At 37.2% G+C, this 22016-nt stretch overlaps 1 protein-coding gene across 5 annotated transcripts in view; it reads left to right on the forward strand.

The window, feature by feature from the left end:
• Window positions 1–22016, forward strand: part of ENOX1 (ecto-NOX disulfide-thiol exchanger 1) — a 320291-nt gene that overhangs the window by 13996 nt on the left and 284279 nt on the right. For 3 of the 5 annotated variants that reach the window (XM_060080023.1, XM_060080025.1, XM_060080027.1), the window contains exon 2: window positions 19635–19826. The exons of 1 other annotated variant lie outside the window; for it this stretch is intronic. In XM_060080023.1, coding sequence (XP_059936006.1) covers window positions 19694–19826 — 133 coding nt within the window. In that variant the 5' untranslated portion in view covers window positions 19635–19693. The remainder of the gene's footprint in view (window positions 1–19634; window positions 19827–22016) is intronic. One more of the 5 variants, XM_060080024.1, reaches the window with a different exon arrangement.

Below are 22016 nucleotides of genomic sequence, written 5' to 3' on the forward strand. Positions count from 1 at the left end.
AATATCACTGAGGAACATAGATGCAAAAATCCTCTACAAAATACTAACAAACAGAATCCAACAACACATTAAAAGGATCATACACCATGATCACCAGGGGTTTACCCCAGGAATGCAAGAATTCCTCAACATACGCAGATCAGTCAGTGGCATAAGCCGTATCAAGAAACTGAAGGAGAAAAACCTTATGATCATCTCAATAGATGCAGAAAATGCTTTTGACAAAATTCAACACCCATTTATGATTAAAAACCCTCCAGCAAGTAGGCATAGAGGGAACTTAACATAATAAAGGCCATATATGACAAACATCGTTCTCAATGGTGAAAAGCTGAAAGCATTTCCTCTAAGATCAGGAACAAGGCAAGGTTGCCCTCTCTCACCACTATTATTCAACATAGTTTTGGCAGTCTTAGCCACATCAATCAGAGAAGAAAAAGAAATGAAAGGAATCCAAATTGGAAAAGAAGAAGTAAAGCTCTCACTGTTTGCAGATGACATGATACTATACATAGAGAATCCTAAAGATGCTACCAGAAAACTACTAGAGCTAATCAATGAATTTGGTGAAGTATCAGGATACAAAATTAATGCACAGAAATCTCTTGCATTCCTATACACTAATGATGAAAAATTTGAAAGAGAAATTAAGGAAACACGTCCATTTACCACTGTAACAAAAAGAATAAAATACCTAGGAATAAACCTACCTAAGGAGACAAAAGACCTGTATGCAGAAAACTATAAGACACTGATGAAAGAAATTAAAGATGATGCAAACATTTGGAGCGATATACCATGTTCTTGGATTGGAAGAATCAATATTGTGAAAATAACTATACCACCCAAAGCTATCTACAGATTCAGTGCAATCCCTATCCAACTACCAATGGCATTTTTCACAGAACTAGAACAAAAAAATTCATAATTTGTATGGAAACACAAAAGACCCTGAATAGCCAAAATAATCTTGAGAAAGAAAAATGGAGCTGGAGGAATCAGGCTCCCAGATTTCAGACTATACTACAAAGCTACAGTAATCAATAGAGTATGGTGCTGGCACAAAAACCAAAATATAGGTCAATGGAACAGGATAGAAAGCCCAGAGGTAAACCCATGCACATATGGTCACCTTATTTTTGATAAAGGAGGTAAGAATATACAATGGAGAAAGACAGCTTCTTCAATAAGTGGTGCTGAGAAAACTGGACATGTAAAAGAATGAAATTAGAACACTCCCTAACACCATACACAAAAATAAACTCAAAATGGATTAAAGACCTAAATGTAAGGCCAAACACTATTAAACTCTTAGTGGAAAACATAGGCAGAACAGTCTTTGACATAAATTACAGCAAGATCCTTTTTGACCCACCTTCTAGAGAAATGGCAATAAAAACAAAAATAAGTAATGGGATCTAATGAAACTTCAAAGCTTTTGCACAGCAAAGGAAAACATAAACAAGATGAAAAGACAACCCTCTGAATGGGAGAAAATATTTGCAAATGAAGCAACTGACAAAGGATTAATCTCCAAAATTTGCAAGCAGCTCATGCAGCTCAATATCAAAAAAGCAAACAGCGCAATCCAAAAATGGGCAGAAGACCTAAATAGACATTTCTCCAAAGAAGATATACTGATTGCCAACAAACACATGAAAGGATGCTCAATATCACTGATCATTAGAGAAATGCAAATCAAAACTACAATGAGGTATCACCTCACACCAGTCAGAATGGCCATCACCAAAAAATCTACAAACGATAAATGCTGGAGAGGGTGTGGAGAAGAGGGAACCGTCTTGCACTGTTGGTGGGAATGTAAATTGATCCAGCCACCATGGAGAACAGTGTGGAGGTTCTGTAAAAACTAAAATTAGAACTACCATAGGACCCAGCAATCCCACTACTGGGCATATACCCTGAGAAAACCATAATTCAAAAAGAGTCATGTACCACAGTGTTCAGTGCAGCTCTATTTATAATAACCAGGACATGGAAGTGACCTAAGTGTCCATCGACAGATGAGTGGATAAAGAAGATGTGTCACATATATACAGTGGAATATTACTCAGCCATAAAAAAGAAACGAAATTGAGTTATTTGTAGTGAGGTGGATGGACCTAGCGTCTGTCATACAGAGTGAAGTAAGTCAGAAAGAGAAAAACAAATACCATATGCTAACACATATATATGGAATCGGAAAAAAAAATGGTTCTGAAGAACCTAGGGGCAGGACAGTAATAAAGATGCAGACGTAGAGAATGGACTTGAGGACACGGGGAGTGGGGAAGGGTAAGCTGGGACGAAGTGAGAGAGTGACATGGACATATATACACTACCAAATGTAAAATAGATAGGTAGTTGGAAGCAGCCATATAGCACAGGGAGACCAGCTCAGTGCTTTGTGTCCACCTAGAGGGGTGGGATAAGGAGGGTGGGAGGGAGACGCAAGAGGGAGGAGATATGTGGATATATGTATTATACGTATAGCTGATTCACTTCGTTATGCAGCAGAAACTAACACACCATTGTAAAGCAATTATACTCCAATAAAGATGTTTAAATAATTAATTAATTATATTTAATTTTTAAAAAAGAGTGCTAGAGTTCCCACAAACTGCCCAATCTTTTTTTTTTTTTTAAATGGGGGAAATACAGTATAGCTCCTTTTTTATTTTTATTTTATTTTATTTATTTTTTATTTTACAAATTTAATCAGTTATACATATACATATGTTCCCATATCCCCTCCCTTTTGCGTCTCCCTCCCACCCTCCTGCCCAATCTTAATTTCTGGTGGATTTCACTTTGGAAAATCAAAATGCTGCTCTGTCAGTCTGTGTGCCTACAAGATGTGGCATCGGGACTCAGCTCAAGTTATCACCAGATCTGCAGCCTTCCTTTCCTCCCTCTCCTTTCCTCTGCAGGCCCCTTCTCTCAGGAATTGGGGTGGAGCCCCTGGGTTCTGATACCATCCAAGAAGATGAAGCTGCAGAGGAGAAAGTGGACATGTGTCCAGTAGTAGGCATACTGTCATCCTTCTGCATTTTCTTTCCCTTGTCTTTTATATCAAGATTCATAGTACTTAAAAAAATAAAAAGAAAGAAAGATTTAGGCACCAGTGCTTGGCAGAAAGAAGATTGGTCATGGTGTTGGATTATAAGTTTTTCGAATACAGTTTGAAAGTATCTGTTAAAATTTGAAATGTAATGGAGAAGAGTGAAAAAAAATTGGTTTTTAATTCAGATTAGAGGATCAACAAATTCATAATGAGTAAATTGAAACCTGCGTTTGGATTCTTTAATATAGAAACAGCTATGGAAAATTTAAAGATAAGCAATGCATTATTCCCAAAAGCATTGAAGACAAAATTAGGTTAACAGGTCTAGGCAGAAAACAAAGCTAATAAGTGTTAGGAACTTAGAAAAATTGTAAATTTCAAGCGTGCTCCTAATACTTGAAGCATAGATGTAAGTAATTAAGGACAAAGAATCTCAAGGATGCTTGTGAAAGAGACAAAATGAATATAGGGAAGCCTCCCTAATTTAGGTGAACTAGAGAGAGCATACTTGTTGGAATTATGTGATGTTTCATTTCAAGACAGTTGTACACTCTCCAGTAAATACAGTGGTATAAGCTTGTGGCTAATCAAAATGACAACAACAACAAGGAAAACCCTCTGTCTTGCTTTGCAAATCCCTAATTTCTCCCTAATAATTTTACTCTAAGATGATCTACATGGGAAGAGATTACAAAAGTTTGGCCTTTGATCATCCTAAGCAACTTGTATTGATTTAGAAAACAGTGGCTTCACCTAAAGTCAGTGGGCAACTTTATTTGAATAGAGGTCTCCTAATATACTTCTGTGACAAATTCATTACTACTTAAATTGGAAGGATTTTTTAAGATCACAGGTGTATTGGTGCTGAAACCCAGAAAGATGATTTCCAAGTGACTGAGTATTTTCATTGACATAAAACATTTTATTTTCTCTTAACAGTAAGGTTAAAGGGGAAGAAGAATAGACATTAAAGTTCAGGGCACCTGACTCACAGCTTGTGTCTCCACTGAAGAAAGAGGTCATAGAGTCCGGACATCCCCAGCCTGGGAGAGATAAGTGGGAGGAGAAGATAAGGGTTAGGAGAGGTGATTGTCGACTGGCTTTCTTTTCCCTGTTGTCCCAGAATTTGGCATGCAGTCAGTGTTTCTTTAATTTTGTGTTTTGCTTCTATTGATAGCACAGGGTTTGTGTGTTGTGTACTGGATGGAGGAGAGGGAGTTCCTTTCATAATAGCCACAAGGGAATGACATCTTTTTATGAGAAAGACATTTTTCTCAATTCTTTCCTGAAAATATGGACAACATTTGAATAAATACTATAGGCGAAAGTTTTCCAGATAAAATGTCTAAGACCATTTCCATTCATTTGAAAATTTGCACACACACAAAGGACTGCTATTTACTGAACAATGCCATCACTGTTAGAAATTCCATCCTAAATTTTAGCAGAGAACGTATAATCCCAAAATAAAGACAAGTTAAGGGAACAGAATGTACTTTTCCTTTCATTTAAAAGAATTTGTTATTGTTGTTGTTTTAAAATTCTGGGTAAAAATCCATCAATCCCAGTTTCTTAGGATTATCACAAGTATTGAAAACCCGAAGGAGAGCAGTCGTAATAGAATGAGACAATTTTCAACATTCTAGAGCTCAGTTTTCTTCTCAGAAACATTGCTAAATTGAAAGTAAAAGATACTACATTAAGAAATTCCATTTGCATTTAAAATATTGATAAAAATGATAATGCAAGCACTATAGGAAATGTAATTTATAAAAATGTATTTCTAAGTAAAACAACCCACATAACACATTCTGCCACCTCTTTTCCTGTCTGCGAATTCCTTTCGTTTGTGAAAATATGTGACTGCTTAATCTATCGATTGAAAATATTAAAATTGTGTTTTTACAATGAATATTAAAGAAGGAGGTGGCAGGTGTAAATAGTACTAACCTCTCATACTGCACTTAGAACTTTTTCTTTCTAACATTACCTCACCCTTCATTTTGCTGAGGTCCTGGAGGGCATGCAGAACTCTGCCCAGAGCAGGCTGTGATTTAAATGTTTGCTAAACAAATAAATAAGAAAATTAATTAAAGGTGGTCTACAAAGGTGAATTTCCAAAAACCCCATAATTTCAGTGGGCTAAATACCAGATGGTAAGGGTATTGGAGGCATAACGTTACATGTTCTCATTTTACTTTTCCTCTCCAAAGCCCCACTCTATTTATTGCTGTGGCATCTGGCAGGCTTTCTTTTCTGGGCCCAGCATGCTCCATGCCATGTGTTAGCATTTTCCTGGAATGAAAGTCAAGGAAATACCATTTCTAAAAATATGCTTTATGGGTGTTTTAAAGTATAATATTTCCTTTCTACTAGCTCATTTGCTTAGGGGTCCTGATAAATGACATTCACGCACAGAAAAAAAAAATCACAGTGAATCTGATTTTGTCTATGCAATAAACATCACAACTGCCATAACAAAGTGTGCAAACAGTGTCCTCCTTTTCTGTTTCTGAGACATTTTATTTTTTTGGGTTTATGGCCACAGGCGCTCCGTGCTCACTAAAAATAGTAGCCAAACATTTACTCTGTGCCTGTTTATATCAAGAACTGTTCTTTACGTATATTAGCAAGTATATTCCTTTAAGGATCCTGTATAAAACATATTATTTATCATTTTCATATTACAAATAAGGAAATTTAGACATCGACTATTTAAACACTTTGCCAAGTTCACATGGCTAGTAACTTATGAGTTGGGATTGCTTTCTTTTTTTTTTCTTTTAACTTTTTCCTTTAATTTATTATTTATTGTGAAAGACTCGGTTTTTAAGTTTTTTTTTTCTTTTGCAAGATTTTATTATGGAAATGTTTAACCACACAGAAAAGTTGAAAGAAATTGGCAGTGAACACTCATATGCTTACCTCTATGCATCCCTGTTTTCATCCACGAATCCACTATATTTTTGGAAACATTTCTAAGTAAATTGTAGTCATCACTACAATTCCCCCAAATGCTTTGGTGTACGTACCATTACTAGAATTCAAAGTTTATGATTTTTTATATGATTCTTATTTTTTAAGTAAAATTGTTAGGTAAAATTTACATATTTACATAAAATGCACAGATCTTAAGTGTACATTTCTATGAGTTTCAACAGATATATACACCTGTGCTACCCAAGTGTCTATCAACCCCAGAAAATTCCCTCATACACCTTCCCAGCACATCCCCATCCCCACCTCTAGAGTAAATCAATTCTAGTTCTAGAACTCCATATAAGTAGACTCATATACTACATACTCTTTCATGTCAGGTTTCTTTTACATAGTATGTTTTTGAGATTAATCTGTTCTTGAGTCTGTCAGTAAGTCATTTCTATCTCTTGCTGAGTGATATTTGATTGCATGAATATACAACAGTTTGTTAATCCATTCTTCTATGGATGGACACTTGTGTTCTTTTCAGGCTCTATTTTGGATGAAGTTGCCATGAACATTCTTGAACAAGTCTTTCGTGAAGATATGGTTTCATTTCTTTTAGGTCAATATCTAAGAGTGGAATTTTAGTCATAGGTAGGTGTATATTGAGTTTTAGAAGAAATTACCATATCTTTGTACAAAGTAGTTGTACCATTTTACATTCGCATCAACCATATATGATAGTTTTAGTTGTTACACATCTTCAACAGCATTTGGTCTTGTCAGTCTCTTTAATTTTCGCCATTCTGGTAAGCTAGAATTGGGTTTGCAGTGATATTTCATTGTGATCTAATAGGCATTTTTCTTGATGACTAATATGTTGACATCTTCTTCATGGGCTTACTGGCCATATCTTCTTTTGCAAAGTGTCCATTGAAGTATTTGCCCACCTTTATATTGGGTTGCTTGTATGTATTTTTATTTTTGAGGTATAAAATATATATTAGTCTCCAGGATTTTATTAGATGTATACATTGCAACTGCTTCCTTCCAATTCCAATGTATTGCTTGCCTATTCATTCTCTTAATGATGTTTTTTGTTGAGCAGAAGTTTTAATTTGGGGGGTGTAATTTATTGGGGTTTTTTTCTTTCATAGACACTGGCTTTTGTATCCTAAGATAACTTTATGCTCAAGTCAAAAAAATTCTGTGGTTTCTTTGAAAAGTTGTATAGTTTTAGATTTTATGTTTAGATTTATGATCCTTATTGAATTAACTTTTGTATATTATGTTTATTATGTTTTGTATATTATTTGTTTATTATCTTCTATATGGGATGTTTAATTCTTCCAACACTATTTTTGAAAACCCTTTCCTTTCCTTATTGGAATGCCTTAGTGCTAGTCTCAAAAATCAAGTGACTACATAAGTGTGCACCTATTTCTGAGCTCTCTATTCTGTTCCATTGATTTTGTTGCTCCTTATGCTAGTACCACACTGTATTGATTACTGTAGCTTTACAGCAAGTCTTCAAGTCAGATGTGTAAGTTCTTCATCTTTGTTCTTTTATAAAATTGGCTTAGATATTCTATTTCTTCTGAAAATTTATGTAGATTTTAGAATTAGCTTACCAGTTTTAAAAATAATCAGATTACAGTTGAGAATATGTTAAATCTAAGGCTCAGTTTGGAAAGAATTGACATCAGTATTGAGCCTCTCAATCCATAAATGTACATTCTCTTCATTAATATTTCTCAGCAATATTTTATAGTTTTTAGTGTATAATTCCTACATGCCTCTTGGTGCATTTATTACTAAGAATTTTATGTATTTTTAATAATTTAGGTGTAATTTAAATTTTTTATCTTCCAATTCGTTCCTGCTAATATGTAAAACTGTAAGAGTACTTTTATCCTGATACCAAAATCAAACAAAGATACAGATCAATATTTGTTACGCATGTAGACTCAAAAATCTTCAACAAAATTCTGTCAGATCAAATACAACAACATGTAGAGAGAGAGGATTATACACCATGACCAAGTGGGATTTATCTCAGGAGTGCAAGGTTAGTTCAAAATTCAGAAATTAATGAATGTAAGACTCCATATTCATAGAATAAAAGACAAAAACCATATGATCATCTCAATAGATGCAGGAAGAGCATTTGACAAAATACCTTTTGTTAAAAACACTCAATGAACTAGGAATATGAAGACACTTTCTCAATCTGATAAAGAATTATCTATGAAACCCCCCCAGCTAACGTCATACTTATTGGTGAAAGACTGAAAGTTTCCCACCTGAGATAAAAAAACACAAGGATGTCTACTCTTGCCACTTTTATTCAGTAATTTACTGGAGGTTCTAACAAGGCAGTTAGGCAAGAAAAATAAATAAAGGGCATCTGGATTGAAAAGGGACAAATAAAACAAACTGTATACAGATGCCACAGTCTCATATATAGAAAATCCTAAGGAGTTCACAAAAAAACTGTTGAGCTAATAAATGAGTTCAGCAAGCTTGCAGGATAGAAGATCAGTACATAAAAACCAGTTATATTTCTATATGCCAGCAATGAGCAATCTAAAAATGAAATTAAGAAAACAATTTCATTTAAAATAGCATAAAAAATAACAAAATACTTAGGAAAAAATTTAATAAAAGCAGTGTAAGACGTGTACACTGAAAACTACAAAACATGTTGGAAGAAATTATGACCTAAATAAATGGAGAGTTACCACATATTCATGTATTCAGCATGTTATTTCTCAATATTATTGTTGTATAGTTTGTTGTCCCTGATCTTCTATTTCTTATTCATCCCATATTCCTGGCCTTTTTATTTGGTCCCAAGATTTTGCATCTTCCTTTTTGGGCTTAAGACCCTGAAATTCACTTTTACAGCTTAGACAACTCTCTTGAAATCCAGAACCACATTTCAGGAGGTCTTTGAAGCGTGTCCACATGGATACTCCATTTTAAATGCCTTATACTCAATTATTTTCTTCCCAAATCCTTTCCTCCCAGTGTATTTTCTGAGATAAAAAGACACCTTTACCCCATTACTCAATCCATATTTATCTCCATCTTCTCTCTCTCACTTTCCACATCCAATCACTTAAGTTCTGTTTATGAATCTTCTAAAATATCCCTCAAATTAATTCTTCTCAGGTCTTTAGTATCCTCTGGAGTACACAGCATCCTTTCTAACATTTGTCCTTACCTCAAGTCTCAGCCCCCTTCAACCCATTCCTCACTCAGTCAGAATAATGTTTCTAAAAATATAAATATAATTAAGTCACTTTTCTACATTAAATAATTTAAAGATCTTCTCTTACAATGTTTGTTTTCAGGTTTTTTTTCTATTATTTTAAAGTAATAGAATTTTGTTTTTGAAAGAAGTTTCAAATACTAGAGTCAAACAAATAAGTAAATGGGTGGTGGGAGCCGAGTTTCTGTCTGTCAGGATCTTTGCAGATAAGCAAGGAGGGAAAGCCAGAAAGAACCATTTAGTATTGGGTTATAGTTGGACATGTTAGTATGAACTCATGTTTAGTGTAATATATATACAGATGGACAGATACAGAAACAATTATAGCTATGTATATATACCTCAGCTTGAATATATACATACATTCCTAACTCTTTCTGCTGAGAGGGCCTGGGAGCAGTGATACCCCAGTAGCATCTTAGCACACCCATGCCCAGATACTAGTTTCTAAATGTCATCCTACATTGAAAGGAACTAGGGATTTTTGGAGAAATGGCTGGTTCTAGGGCTGGGGCAGTAAAAATACAATATAGGACTGAATTATCTGGTTTGCCCTAAAACAATAAGTGCTCAAAGAACAAAAGGATAGGGGCATGTCAAAGGAATAGAAGAGCCAGCCTAAAATAGTTGCCAGTGGCAAAAGCTGGAACAATTTGAGCAACAAAATAGATAATACAGTATTTACTGTCCTATAATCTAAAATATAAAATAAATGTGCATGAGTTCATCCTAATATAAACAAATGATTAAACAAATTAATAATGGAGTAGAAGGGACAAATCTTCTTTGTAGAAGAATTCCAAATAATGTAGGTAGATATAGCCCCCTCCAGGAAGTAAAGCTTACCCTCATCCTTCAGTGTGGGCTGGAGTGACTAGCTTCCAAGTAAGAGAGTATGTGAAGAGGGAAAATAGTAACTTTACAGTGAAGAAACTCAGTATATACTACCTTAACTGAGCGATCAAGGTTAGCATTGCAAGTGCCAAGTCTTGTCGATGATATATGCCCCCGATGTGATGTGATGGAAAGTGTACCTCACCTCTGTGGTGTTCCTCCCAAAACCCATAACCCTAGTCTACTCACGAGGAAAACATCAGACAAATCCAGAGTGAGTGTGAAATGCCTGGCTAATATTTCCCAAGACTGTCAAGGTCATGAGTAACAAGGAAAAACTGAGAAACTGTCACACATCAAAAGAGACGGAAGAGACATGGTGTCTCGATGCAGTGTGGTTTCTTGGATTGGATCCTGGAACAGAAAGTACACGAGTGGAAATACTGGTGAAATACGAATGTAGTCCGGAGTTTAGTTAATAGCAAGGTACCAATGTTGGTTTCTCAGTTGTATCAAATGTGCCGTGGTGGTAACATAAAGAGATTAATATTAGGGGAAACTGGGTGAGGTGTTTATGGGAACTCTGTATTATCTTTTCAACTTCTGTAAATCTAAAGTTTTTCCAAGTTCAAAAGTTATTTTAAAAATTTAGAAGGTCCAACAGAAGACACACATTGGCAAAGGTACTGTGGTTGAAGCAGAGTTTCGGGGCCCAAGTCCTGACTGGCCGGCCTCTCCTTCACTCTTTTCACACCTTCCCAGTCTGTCTCCCTCCCTTCCCGGGACCCGAGGGTTCCCCGGCATGTGTATTGCAAACTACTGCCAATAGAATGAAATCCCAAGTCCTAGACATGTCTTCTGGGGCCCTGCACATTCTCACCCTTGCCTAGTGTTCACCATCATATGTTGACTTTCCTGCCTCTTGTGTTTATTTCATTCATTTACTCTGAAGGCGATTTCTCTTCCTCACTCAGACCATGACCTTCTTGTTGATTTTGTACATGCTTCTCTCTCAGCTTGGAAGACTTTTCTTAAGCTTATTCAGTCACAAAAGCTCTTCATTTTGTGCCCTCTTTATATGGTCCTAGAATGCAGCTCAAGAGTCTTCTCTCTGAAGTCTCTAAGAGAAAGGGAGGTGCTCTGAAACGATTTCTACAATAACATGTAGAAATTGGCCGTGTGCGTGCAACTTTCCTCCAATAGTTGACAAACTCTTTAAGGATATGTTATTCATCTCTCTCTGCCAAATATCAAGAAGTGCCTAGCACATAGTAGGTATTCAATAAAGGTAGAATGGATGGACGGATGGATGAATAATAGTAGCAAGTTTATTAAAACAAAATTATTTTTGAAGCATTTGTATTTATTTGAATTTAGTTGTTACAAAGCTTCACATTCAACATTTTAATAAACAAGTTGGTCCCAGTTTGCCAGCTTAAAAAGAAAAACATTGGGTTTTCAAGAGTAAGTAAGCCTTTTCTTTTAAATTTTTAATTGGAGTATAGTTGCTTTACAATGTGTTAGTTTCTACCGTACAGCAAAGTGAATCCGTTATACATATTCCTATATCCCCTCTTCTTTGGTTTTCCTCCCCATTTAGGTCACCACAGAGCACTGAGTAGAGTTCCCTGTGCTATACAGTAGGTTCTCATTAGTTATCTATTTTATACAGAGTGTCAATAGTGCATATATGTCAATCCCAATCTCCCAATTCATCCCACCCCCCTTTCCCCCTTGATATCCATATGTTTGTTCTCTATGTCTTTGTCTCTATTTCTGCTTTGTAAATAAGATTGTCTATACCAATTTTTTTCAGATTCCACATATATGTATTAGTATACAATATTTGTCTTTCTCTTTCTAACTTACTTCAAAAGTGAATAACAGTCAATTCAATCAGTATGTATATACAAAATATTGAGGGTTGTTAGGTTTTATGCCTTTAAATTACAGAAAAATCGACATGGTGCTTACTTTACAGTAAATGAAACAGGTACTGTAATGTGCCTTTTCAGGCTGCGGGTGTTGGAAGGAGTTGTCAGTAAAGCTGGCCGCATACATTTGTCTTCATTAGTCATTCCAGGGTGATGCTTTCTGATGCAGGTGGCCCAGCTATTCTCAGGCACTTTAATTTGCCAATTATTATACCCATGGCTAAGAACAGATAGTGATTAGTTTCACATTTTGCTCACTGGGCAGCTTAATGTTCTTGTCACCTTACATTGAGTTTTAAATGTGCAAAGCATAAAGAGTGTCAAACGTTTTTCTCAGACTTGGGGGTTGGGTGTGTGGGAGGGTCATACCTAGTAACTTGAGTTGCTTCTGGATACAGAAATGGAAGGGCCTGATTGATTAATAAAAGAACAAGATAATATAGCAAAAGTACATCCAGGAAGGTAACGTGTGTACGTGTGTACATTACCTTTCTTAACTTATTTCATCCCTTAGATGTCTCTTTTTCTTTTCTTTCAAAGAAGCACCACTTGCTAGTTTATGGAATCTGCATGCTAGCTTGGATGGGTTAGATTACTACCATTTAATGAAACAGAGAGAATGGTAGAATGTTATTTACAAAATAGCACTCAACCTTAATAATTTCCTTCTTTGAATATCCTCAGGCAACACAGGTTACCCAAAACACAGAATGAGATGCATCATAAAATTGACATAATGAATATTCACTACCTTATGTTTTGGACAACTTTGCTCCAGCTTGACTCACTAATGCCTTCTTTTAAAAATTGCAGTAGAAAGGTAGAAAAGCTCCCTTTGGAAAAAAACTAAAACCACACTGGCAGTTTTGTCTGCTGTTCTTTTGCTTAATTGCCTGGGAGTGAAGTTGACTCATTTATGGAGACTTAACCCAGTACCATTATTAGAAAAGATTATTTAACATTATAAGAAGGCATGGGGAAATATCAGGCATACAGTATCCCAAACATAAACTTTATTTCCTATCCTCTTGAAGAATTTGTTTGCATATAATGTTGTTCACACCACTGATAACAGAAAGTGTATTTAATAACTACTCAGAATTAATATGCTGTAGTATGCATGGCTGCCTGATTTAATTTATCTCTGATTAAGCCTATTATGTCTGAGATCACTTTACAGAAGAGATTTTTTTTGGCCAGCTGTAAGCTTATTTGAATTGTAATATAAGTTAATAATGTGTGAAATACCAGTCATGCCTCCTTCTCAGCGTTCTTTTTGTCAACTGACTTCCTGAGCTGATGCATACCCAGATCGTTCATACCCATACCCATTTAGTTCCTATCTTGCATGAAGGCCAGATATTGGAATAAATACGAAAATTAACTCTTTTAGGGGTCAAGGTCAAATGGCACAGTGTTGCTTTAATTCTGAAATCCAGAGAGGAGGCCATCGCATTATAAAAGTAATTGAAAATCAATGACTGATAATCACATAACATGACATAAAAGACAACACATAACTTTTGCTTGATTTTTGTCCTAAATGTATTCCCTCAACATTAAATAATCATCCGATCAGATAGAGTAGGAACCTCAAGGGTTTGGCAATGAAGTAAGCAGCTTTTGCCTTGATGCCTGGGTAATTAGGTCTCTTTGGTGGGCCCAGCATGAGAGGGAAGGGACTTGTACTATTGCTGCTGTTCTGTGGCGTGTTCTCTGTGTTGTACACCAAGCTTGTCTTTATGCTTCGGCTGAACCAACTGTTTCATCTGCCAGGTTAGTTCTTCTTTTCAATGTCAGGAGTGGTTATCACCAAAACAAGTGATAGGGCTGATTATGTCCCCTTGCTCAGCAATTTGCCTCTTATAGTTTGTGTTGCTCAGAATGTGAACTTTATTATTTGTGTATATGTTTAAATTTGGTAGTCCGATTGCTTCTTACCCACTCGCTGCTTGGAAGGCCCTTTCTGGCCTTCTAATTAGAATCCTACCTAGTCCTCAAAGGCCTTCTTTAAATCCTACCTGCTCTGTGCAGATTTCCCAACCGTCTCAGGCCATAGCCGTTTCCTCTTTGAGCTCCTCGTGAGGTCCTTTGCTTGATCATTTAGTCACCTTCCTGTGTTTTACAGTGAGCTGTCTGAAGGCAGAAACCCTGAGTTTGAAATCTCTGTGGTCCCACAGTACCTGCCTAACACAGTTTCTTGTGCAAAAAAATTATGTCAGTAGATGGTGGTGATTGATAATCACGACAAGGGAGAAACATACCATGAACCCTAGGTGAATACATTTAAAGTTAGTTTGTGGGTTCTCATTTGTTTTAAATATGAAGTGGAAACTTGCAGGCAATATTTTAAAAGTCAGAGATAATAAAGTAGATTTCTCCTTGCTTTGAATGGCTCTTGCTAGACCTATAGTTTGAATCTCAGAATGGATGCAAAGCAGTGTTTCTTAGACCTGAGTAACAGTAGAATAAGCACGGGAATTTTAGACATATATGCCGATGACTGGGACTTACCTCCAGATCAGTTAAATCAGGGAATAATATCATTTAAAAAAAAAAAGAAAAAAAGAAAGCTAACCAGATGGTTTTAGTAAGAAGCCACAATTGAGAACCACTGGTGTAAGAGAAAGTTAAGTTAAGGTCATTAAATGCATTCATCCATCTGCTGTTGGATGGCTTTCTACAGCTGTTTAGCGATGAAAGAAGAGTGCTTCTAATAGGAGGATTAAAATGGCAACTTTCTGATGCAGGCATCCATTGCCACTTCCAGTCCTTCTCTCAAGCTACCAACCAAGGTGACCCACAATCTCCATTTGTCAGGGACTGTGCTAGTTTTAGCACAGGAAGTCCTGCACAGTGGGAAACCCCTCAGTTGGTCACCCTACTACTGACACACTCATCCTTCGGATTCTACAGAATTGTTTTCTGAAAAACTTCCTCTTGAGAAGAAGGAAAAGTATTTTGGGGGTGGGAATAGAGTATTTTATGAAAATATAGAAATAATTAGAACACTTTCAAACCTTAGCAGCCTTGAGGGGCAGGAGACATATCAAGAGAGAAAGGAAACACATTGCAACAGGTTCTAATAGAATTCCTACCATTAAAGTGAAACAGGGGGGCTTCATTGCATGTAGTTAATTAAAGAACATCAAAATATTCATTCACTTTTATCTCCACTATGTAGATAAATTAAGAATGATTTTGTAATGTAAGAAGGCATTAAACGAAAATTTGTAAAAATAAAATTTGTAAATATAATCAACTAAATTATAAGCTACTTGAGGCTAGTTATTTTTAAAAGTAAGAAAACAAAGACTTACTGAAGGCTACATGGAAAGTTACTGACAGAGCATCTGGCTCCTAGATCTTTTTCTGGTAGGTTCTTTGGCCTCTTTCCTACTATATCCTTTCATTCCCAGCAAACACTTTGCACAGTCTTTTCCTTTCAGATAAAAGTAAATGTTGGTAGATTGATAGAAAAAGTGAACGTATTTTACTATTAGAAATAATTTAACTGTTGGATTTGTAATTGTAGCATGAAAATGTATTCATCATGAACACACATTTGAGTTTTATTCTGGTATCACGGTTCAGTCCTGCAGTCTAAGGATTAATTTATCCCACAGTTATTTTCCATTCCAGTCACGTTGATCACCAAGCAGCCAGTCCGATCACTACATGGTTGATTCATTTCATTCACTGATTGCCAAAATTGCCAGATGTGTCCCAGTAATATGTCTGTCTTCGTTGGCAGCAGTTCAGTGGATGCTTTGGTGATCAGCTGCTCAAGACACTGACGGTACCACATAGATGAAATGTTAAACTATACTTAGAAATATCTGGTTTCACTGGAATGGCGTTAGATTTTTCTCCCACTCTAAAAGTTATATGCTGCTATAGGAGAAAGCATCAATAAATGAAACTTCCCACACGTCACATTTACCCTTTTCTCCTTAACCAAACATTTACGTGAAGTAGTAAAACTCAGAGCAGCATATGATAGAGTGAGAAACTGCAGATCAGCTCATCCGTCTTTTCCAAAATATGCTAATATTTTGGGGGGGGGAAATGGGGAGGATTTGTAGGCGGGTAAGTTTGTAATATGCCAGGTAAAACAAAATCAAACTGCTGCCTTAAATGGGGGAGGGGACAAGCATGGGATGAAGGGGTCATATTCCAAAAGTATCCAGCCACAGAACTCTTTATTGTGAACATCTGGAGGGACGTCATCCAACCTCCTAATTTGATAGTTAAATAAACCACAAAAAGGTTAAGGAACTGATCCAAAGTCAAATACTTTGTTTAACTTTTTTTCCAGGCCTCCTCCCCACACCCCTACTTTCACATTGCTTTTCCAGGCCTCCTCCCCACACCTCTACTTTCACATTGCTTTCCCTAATTGCCTGTAAGAACTTCCCCGTTGCTTTTCAGTGGCTGACAAGTTGCTTCTAGTTGACCAGCATACCAGTGATCTGATGCCTAAAAATGGAAGTGAAAACTCTTCACTTAGAAAGTGTATTTTTAGAGTTAAGGTGTCAATATCTTCTCATGTTCTGATTGTAATAGCTTTTATTTATTGGACACCTACAATATGTCAGGTTCTTTATATGCATTTTACAATTTCATCCACATAACAACCTGCAAAATAGATAATAGTATGTCCATTTTCCTTGTGGGGAGGTTATCAGCTCCCTGAAGGTCATACGTTCAATAAGTGGAAGAGCTGGGATGCAAAACAAGGTCAGTCTGACTACAAAGTTTTTCATCTTATCAAGCTCAAAGATGTGATTACACCTACATTAGAAGCATTCCTGTTGACAACATGGTTAACTTTTTAAAAGCTTATTGGCTCATAATTGAGCGTGGCACAGAATAAAGAGGATTACATAATTTTAGGTAGACAAATTTGTAAGAAATATACTCAGGAAAATAAAAATATCTTCAACTAATATATTAAAAGGAGAACCAGCAAGCTGACTTAAATTTGTTTGGGGGATGAGGTGAGGAATACATATATATATATGCAATAAAAGGGTGAGTACATAATTAGAAGGTGATCTGTGTATGTAATTGTGAGAATTTCTTATGTGGATAGTTTCTTGCTGGATAATGGTGATTTTTTTGGTATGAATTTTGGGTGCAAGTTGTTGAATGAATGACTGGAGTTTCACAGCTAATGTTCAGGGCAGAAATTACTCAACTGCCTTCCAAGTGAGTGATCATTGTTTAGTTATCTTAAAGGCAGATGATTTTCTGCAGTCTCTTTTCTTATTTAATAAACGTACATAGCTTTTCTTAAAATAGTTATTTATTTAGGCCAATCCTCTCACGATTCTATTTTTAAATCATTTTCTTGATGTCTGTTTCTTTCTTTTATTCCTCCCCCCATCCCTCCATCTCTCCCTCCTCCCTTCCCTTCCCTCCCTCCCTCCCTCCCTTCCTTCCTTCATATTTAAAAATTGATGTGGCATCTGCCTCAAACTGACTATTGGTCCAAATTTCTAGAGCCAAGATAATAATGAGATTCTATAAAGATAAATTTATGGAGGAGTTTAACTCACTTTGCCTGGTACTCCCTAGAAAGTCTCAGAGAATTAAAATGATTTCAGTAATAGCCTACCTGAAAGTATTACAGTTGTTATGTAGTTAGTAGTTGATTTAGGGCAACACCTAAAGTTCTCTGGATAAATTTTCTAGAGTGAAGTACATAATAAGTACATAAGTACAAAGTAAAATTTATAAGACTGGTAACTTGTCATTCCGTCAGATTGAACACCTACATTTATATCTTCTAATTCCAAAAATCTCCCTAAAATTTCAGCAAAGAACTTTAAAAAAGCTATACACAGATTGAGAGTGAGAGAGAACAGAGGGGGAGGTGGTACTAAACAAGAGGTGTCAGCAAACTTTGGGAAGATGGCCCAGTGATGGAGGGGGAGTGGCTGAGGGGTACTGAGAGAAGCCTGCAGATTGATTCTTCAGGACCCTGGGGAGACTTAAGAAGGGTGTGAGGGAGAGCCTGGAAAAGGGGGGACTAGTTCACAGTAGTTACAGAGTAGTTAGTAGTTAGTAGTACTTAGTGGAATGGAGTGCAGGGACTAGCTCGGCCCTGTTCCTCTCCCCCCCTCACACTGCCACTACCAAATCTCCATCCCTGCTGGAGGCTTGAGGCACAGTCTTGGGCTAAACTGAATCAGAGATGCTCTGGACTCAGGGAAACGAGGCCCAGGATAGAGAGGTGAAACCAGGAGAATTAAGTGAAGCTCTGTAGAGTGAACAGGTGAGACCCTTCTGGACTGTTCTACAATGTATCTCCCAAAGCACCTGTAGCCAGGGACAGGCTCTTTATTTTTTTATTTGATTTTTATTTTATATTGGAGCATAGCTGATTAACAATGTTGTGTTAGTTTCAGGACAGCAAAGTGATTTGGTTATACATATACATGTATCTATTCTTTTCCATATTCTTTTGGGACAGGCTCTTTAGACAGCAGTTTAAAGGATTCTTATCTAGAGAAACTGAATGACTCAAAGAAATGACCTGACTGGCATTTGGAGTCCCTATCGGAATGGGTAGATACCTACCCAGTTACCTCACAGACGCCTGCCAGGTGATACGCACACCCTGCCAGGGTTTCTAATCAGTTGTGTAGGGACTCACTGTACCTAAATATAAATAAATTGTATATTTTCTTTATATATAAGTGTTGCATATATATGTGAAAGTCTTAAATATAAATGAATAGTGAGAGGATCACCAGATATTTGAGTATGGCTCCCAACAGAAAATATAGAGTAAAATATCGAGATCAAAACAGAGAGAGAGAAACGGGTTGGGGGGCTTGGAAAAACATAGATAATTCAAGAAGCGAAAGAAGAGCTTTTAAAAATCTATAGTATCTTCAGAAAGATGGGAGACAATATTATATCCATGAAATAAAAGGTAAATTCTATAAAAAAGAAACAGTCAGAAAATAAGAAAGAGATCTTGGAAATTAAACTCAGAGTTAAAAAAAATATTCAGAGGTGTAAAAGGTAAAGTCAAGCAGACTTTCTAGAAAGCAGATTAACAGGCAAAGATGGATAGTTGGGTGGGAAAAAGAAGGTAAAAAAGGTATTGGATCAGTCCACAGGTTCAGCATTTCACTACAGAGGTTTCAAAAGAAGAAAATAGATTAAATGGTGGGGAGACAAGTATCAAAGAATAATTCAAGAAAAATTGCAAACCAGAACAACAGGAATTTCCAACTTTAAAGGGAAGAGAAAGTGCCCAGAACAATGGATAAGAAAATATCCTCATTAAGGTTTTTTTACTATGAGATTTCAGAAAACCAGGGACTAAAAAGAAGATTCCTAAACCTTCCAGAGAAATAAAACAGGTCACAGATAAAAGAGCAGGAGAACCAGTGGCCTCAGGCTTCTCAACTGCAACACTGGATGCTAGAAGACAGTGAAACTCAGCCTGCAAAATTCTGAGGGGAACGAATTTTTACTTAGAATTAAATGACAAGCTTAATTAGCAAGCACGCGTGAGAGTAGAATTAAGACTTTTTCAGACACGCAAGGAAGGTCTCAACAAACTTACCTCCCATGTACCTTTTCTTAGGAAGCTACTAGAGAATGAGCTCCACAAAAATGAGGATGTAAACCAAGAAAGAGGAAACCATGGGATCCAGGAAGCGGGGGACCCAACACAGGCGAGAGGCACAGGGATTTCGCAAGATGGTGTTAAAAAGAAGCCCCAGGACAACAGGTGGGCAGCTGGCCTGGGAAACCACTAGACCGGACGGACTCAATGGTAGGCTTGTGGAGGGAAAAACAGATCTGAGAGATTCATTGGTTGAGTTGCTCACGCCAAAAATGATTTTAGTAGGGCTTTTATAGTTCCTTTGAAAAGGTCAAGAGTGATTAGTAATAGATACACACAAGAAGGAAGGAAGCAAAAGGTAGCACCAGGAAAAAAATATTGAACAAGCTAGGAAGTGCGTTCTTATACTGCGTGGCTCAGTAGTAAACAATATTACGTGGTCACAACAATGTAAACATAGAATATCGATTTAACCCCAAACTGCAGTTTAATCAACTGGAAAGATGGGGGAAGAACGCTTGTTGGGAAGTGGTGATGGTGTAGCAGTGTCAAGTTTTCCTCATTTTGCAGAGTAGTAAGACATTAGATAATCTCTAAAAGTGATCATTTAAGAAATACCAGTGTACATATATCACTTAAATATATGGAATCAAATATCAGAACTGAAAGTTAAAAGTGGTGTCCTTTCTTTCCCATGACAGGATTCAACCTCCTTGACGGGGGTGGAGAGCTGGGTTAGACTTACTGGTTAGTCTTCCTGCCCTGGGCCAGCCCATAGATTAACGAAACTTGAGAACAACTGCTTGGGGCAAAAGTCTTACCCGTATAGGAGGCTACTCGCTCTGGGGAGCTCGGAGGGGATGGTGGAGACAGGTGGGGATGGCTGGTTTTGATTATAGGCCTCTTACAGAGTACTTGCTTTTTTAAGCTACAGGCGTATATTACTTTGACAAGTATTAAGTTGGTTTCTTAAATTACTGGAATTGGAAATAGAGGTTATAAAACCAAAGTGTGCAGTACCCCTCCGCCCCATAAAAGCAAAAACAGAAAAAGAGGAAGAGGTTGATGGTGCTTTTCTTGACGTCTTTCAAGACTCATTTACTTATCTCATATCTGACTTCAAGGTGGGAGCCTCAGAACCCTCTGCCATTCTCACTCCAACCAGCATCTCCTGTCATCTACGACCACCCTCCATATTCTGTGTTTAAGCTCTTAGTGGGCTGCTTCGTGTTCCCTTTATAATACCTGTATTTTCCCTCACCTGGGCCTTTGCTTGCTGTGCAGTTATATTCACCTTCCATTCATACATGTTCCCAAAACACACACACGTACATGCACGCATGCACACACACACACATCCCTTCCCAAAGTCCCCTGGTTCCATCTGCATCCCTACCTGTTTATATCTCAGCCAGGATCCCTCTCTGGATCATAGCATCCTCCCCTTTCCTTTAATTCCTGTTACATTGTCCTTGGCACCACTAACTGATCACACACTGCTTTCAATCATGGTCATTTTTTCCCTTGTCCAGTCTTTGTTAAGAGCTAGCAGGTGACAAGGGCAGGAACCATACTGCACAGATATTTATTCCTCCTACAGAGCCCGGCAGAGTGCTGACATAATCCAGGTACTACCTCAGATAATAATTAAATGCATAAATGAATCGTTCATGAAATGTGAAATATGTTCAGTCCTATGGCCCAATGCTAAACATCTGTATCCATGTAAATAAATATTACTAGAAGGTAAGGAGTTTTTGTTCCTTATTGTTTTAAGGAAGCTTACGTGCTTTCTCCTAAAAGAGGAAGGTTGTACTGAGAGCCCAGATGGTTAACTGCTCCCTAAAATTTGTGCTTGTGCTTCCTTTGTGGGGAATGTGGAAAACTTGTCACCTGGAGGGTTTGTTTTTGACTCCGCAGGGGTTACAGGGTAGCCTGGCATTGAGGAAAATGTTGCAAGTAGGTTGTCGCCTTGCCCTCAGGGTAGAGAAGCTCCTAGACACCCCCCTGCACCTGGTGGATGTAGCCCTGACTAAGATGTGGCAGAAGGAAAACCACTAATACGAAGCAGGCATTCAGTGAATACTCAGTTATAACGTGGCCACCTGGTTGGGTGGCACACGAGGGCTCCCAGCCACAGCTTCGCATCTAATTGCTCTTTCTACTTCATCAGGCTTTATACCGTGCTCCCCAGATCTCCTTATGACCACTCAAACGATCACCTAATAAGTTCAATAACAAGCTTAATCTAAAACATTCCCTTTGCCTAAGTAACAGAATACCCATCAGTATTATGGTATGTGCACACAGTGGAGTACTATGGAGCCATTAATAAGAATGAGGTAGATCTTTAAGTTGCGATACGGCAAGGGCTTTAACATATATTGCTAAAGGAAAAAG

The sequence above is a fragment of the Mesoplodon densirostris genome, chromosome 17, assembly GCF_025265405.1.
Source record: "Mesoplodon densirostris isolate mMesDen1 chromosome 17, mMesDen1 primary haplotype, whole genome shotgun sequence".
Classification (NCBI taxonomy): Eukaryota; Metazoa; Chordata; class Mammalia; order Artiodactyla; family Ziphiidae; genus Mesoplodon; species Mesoplodon densirostris.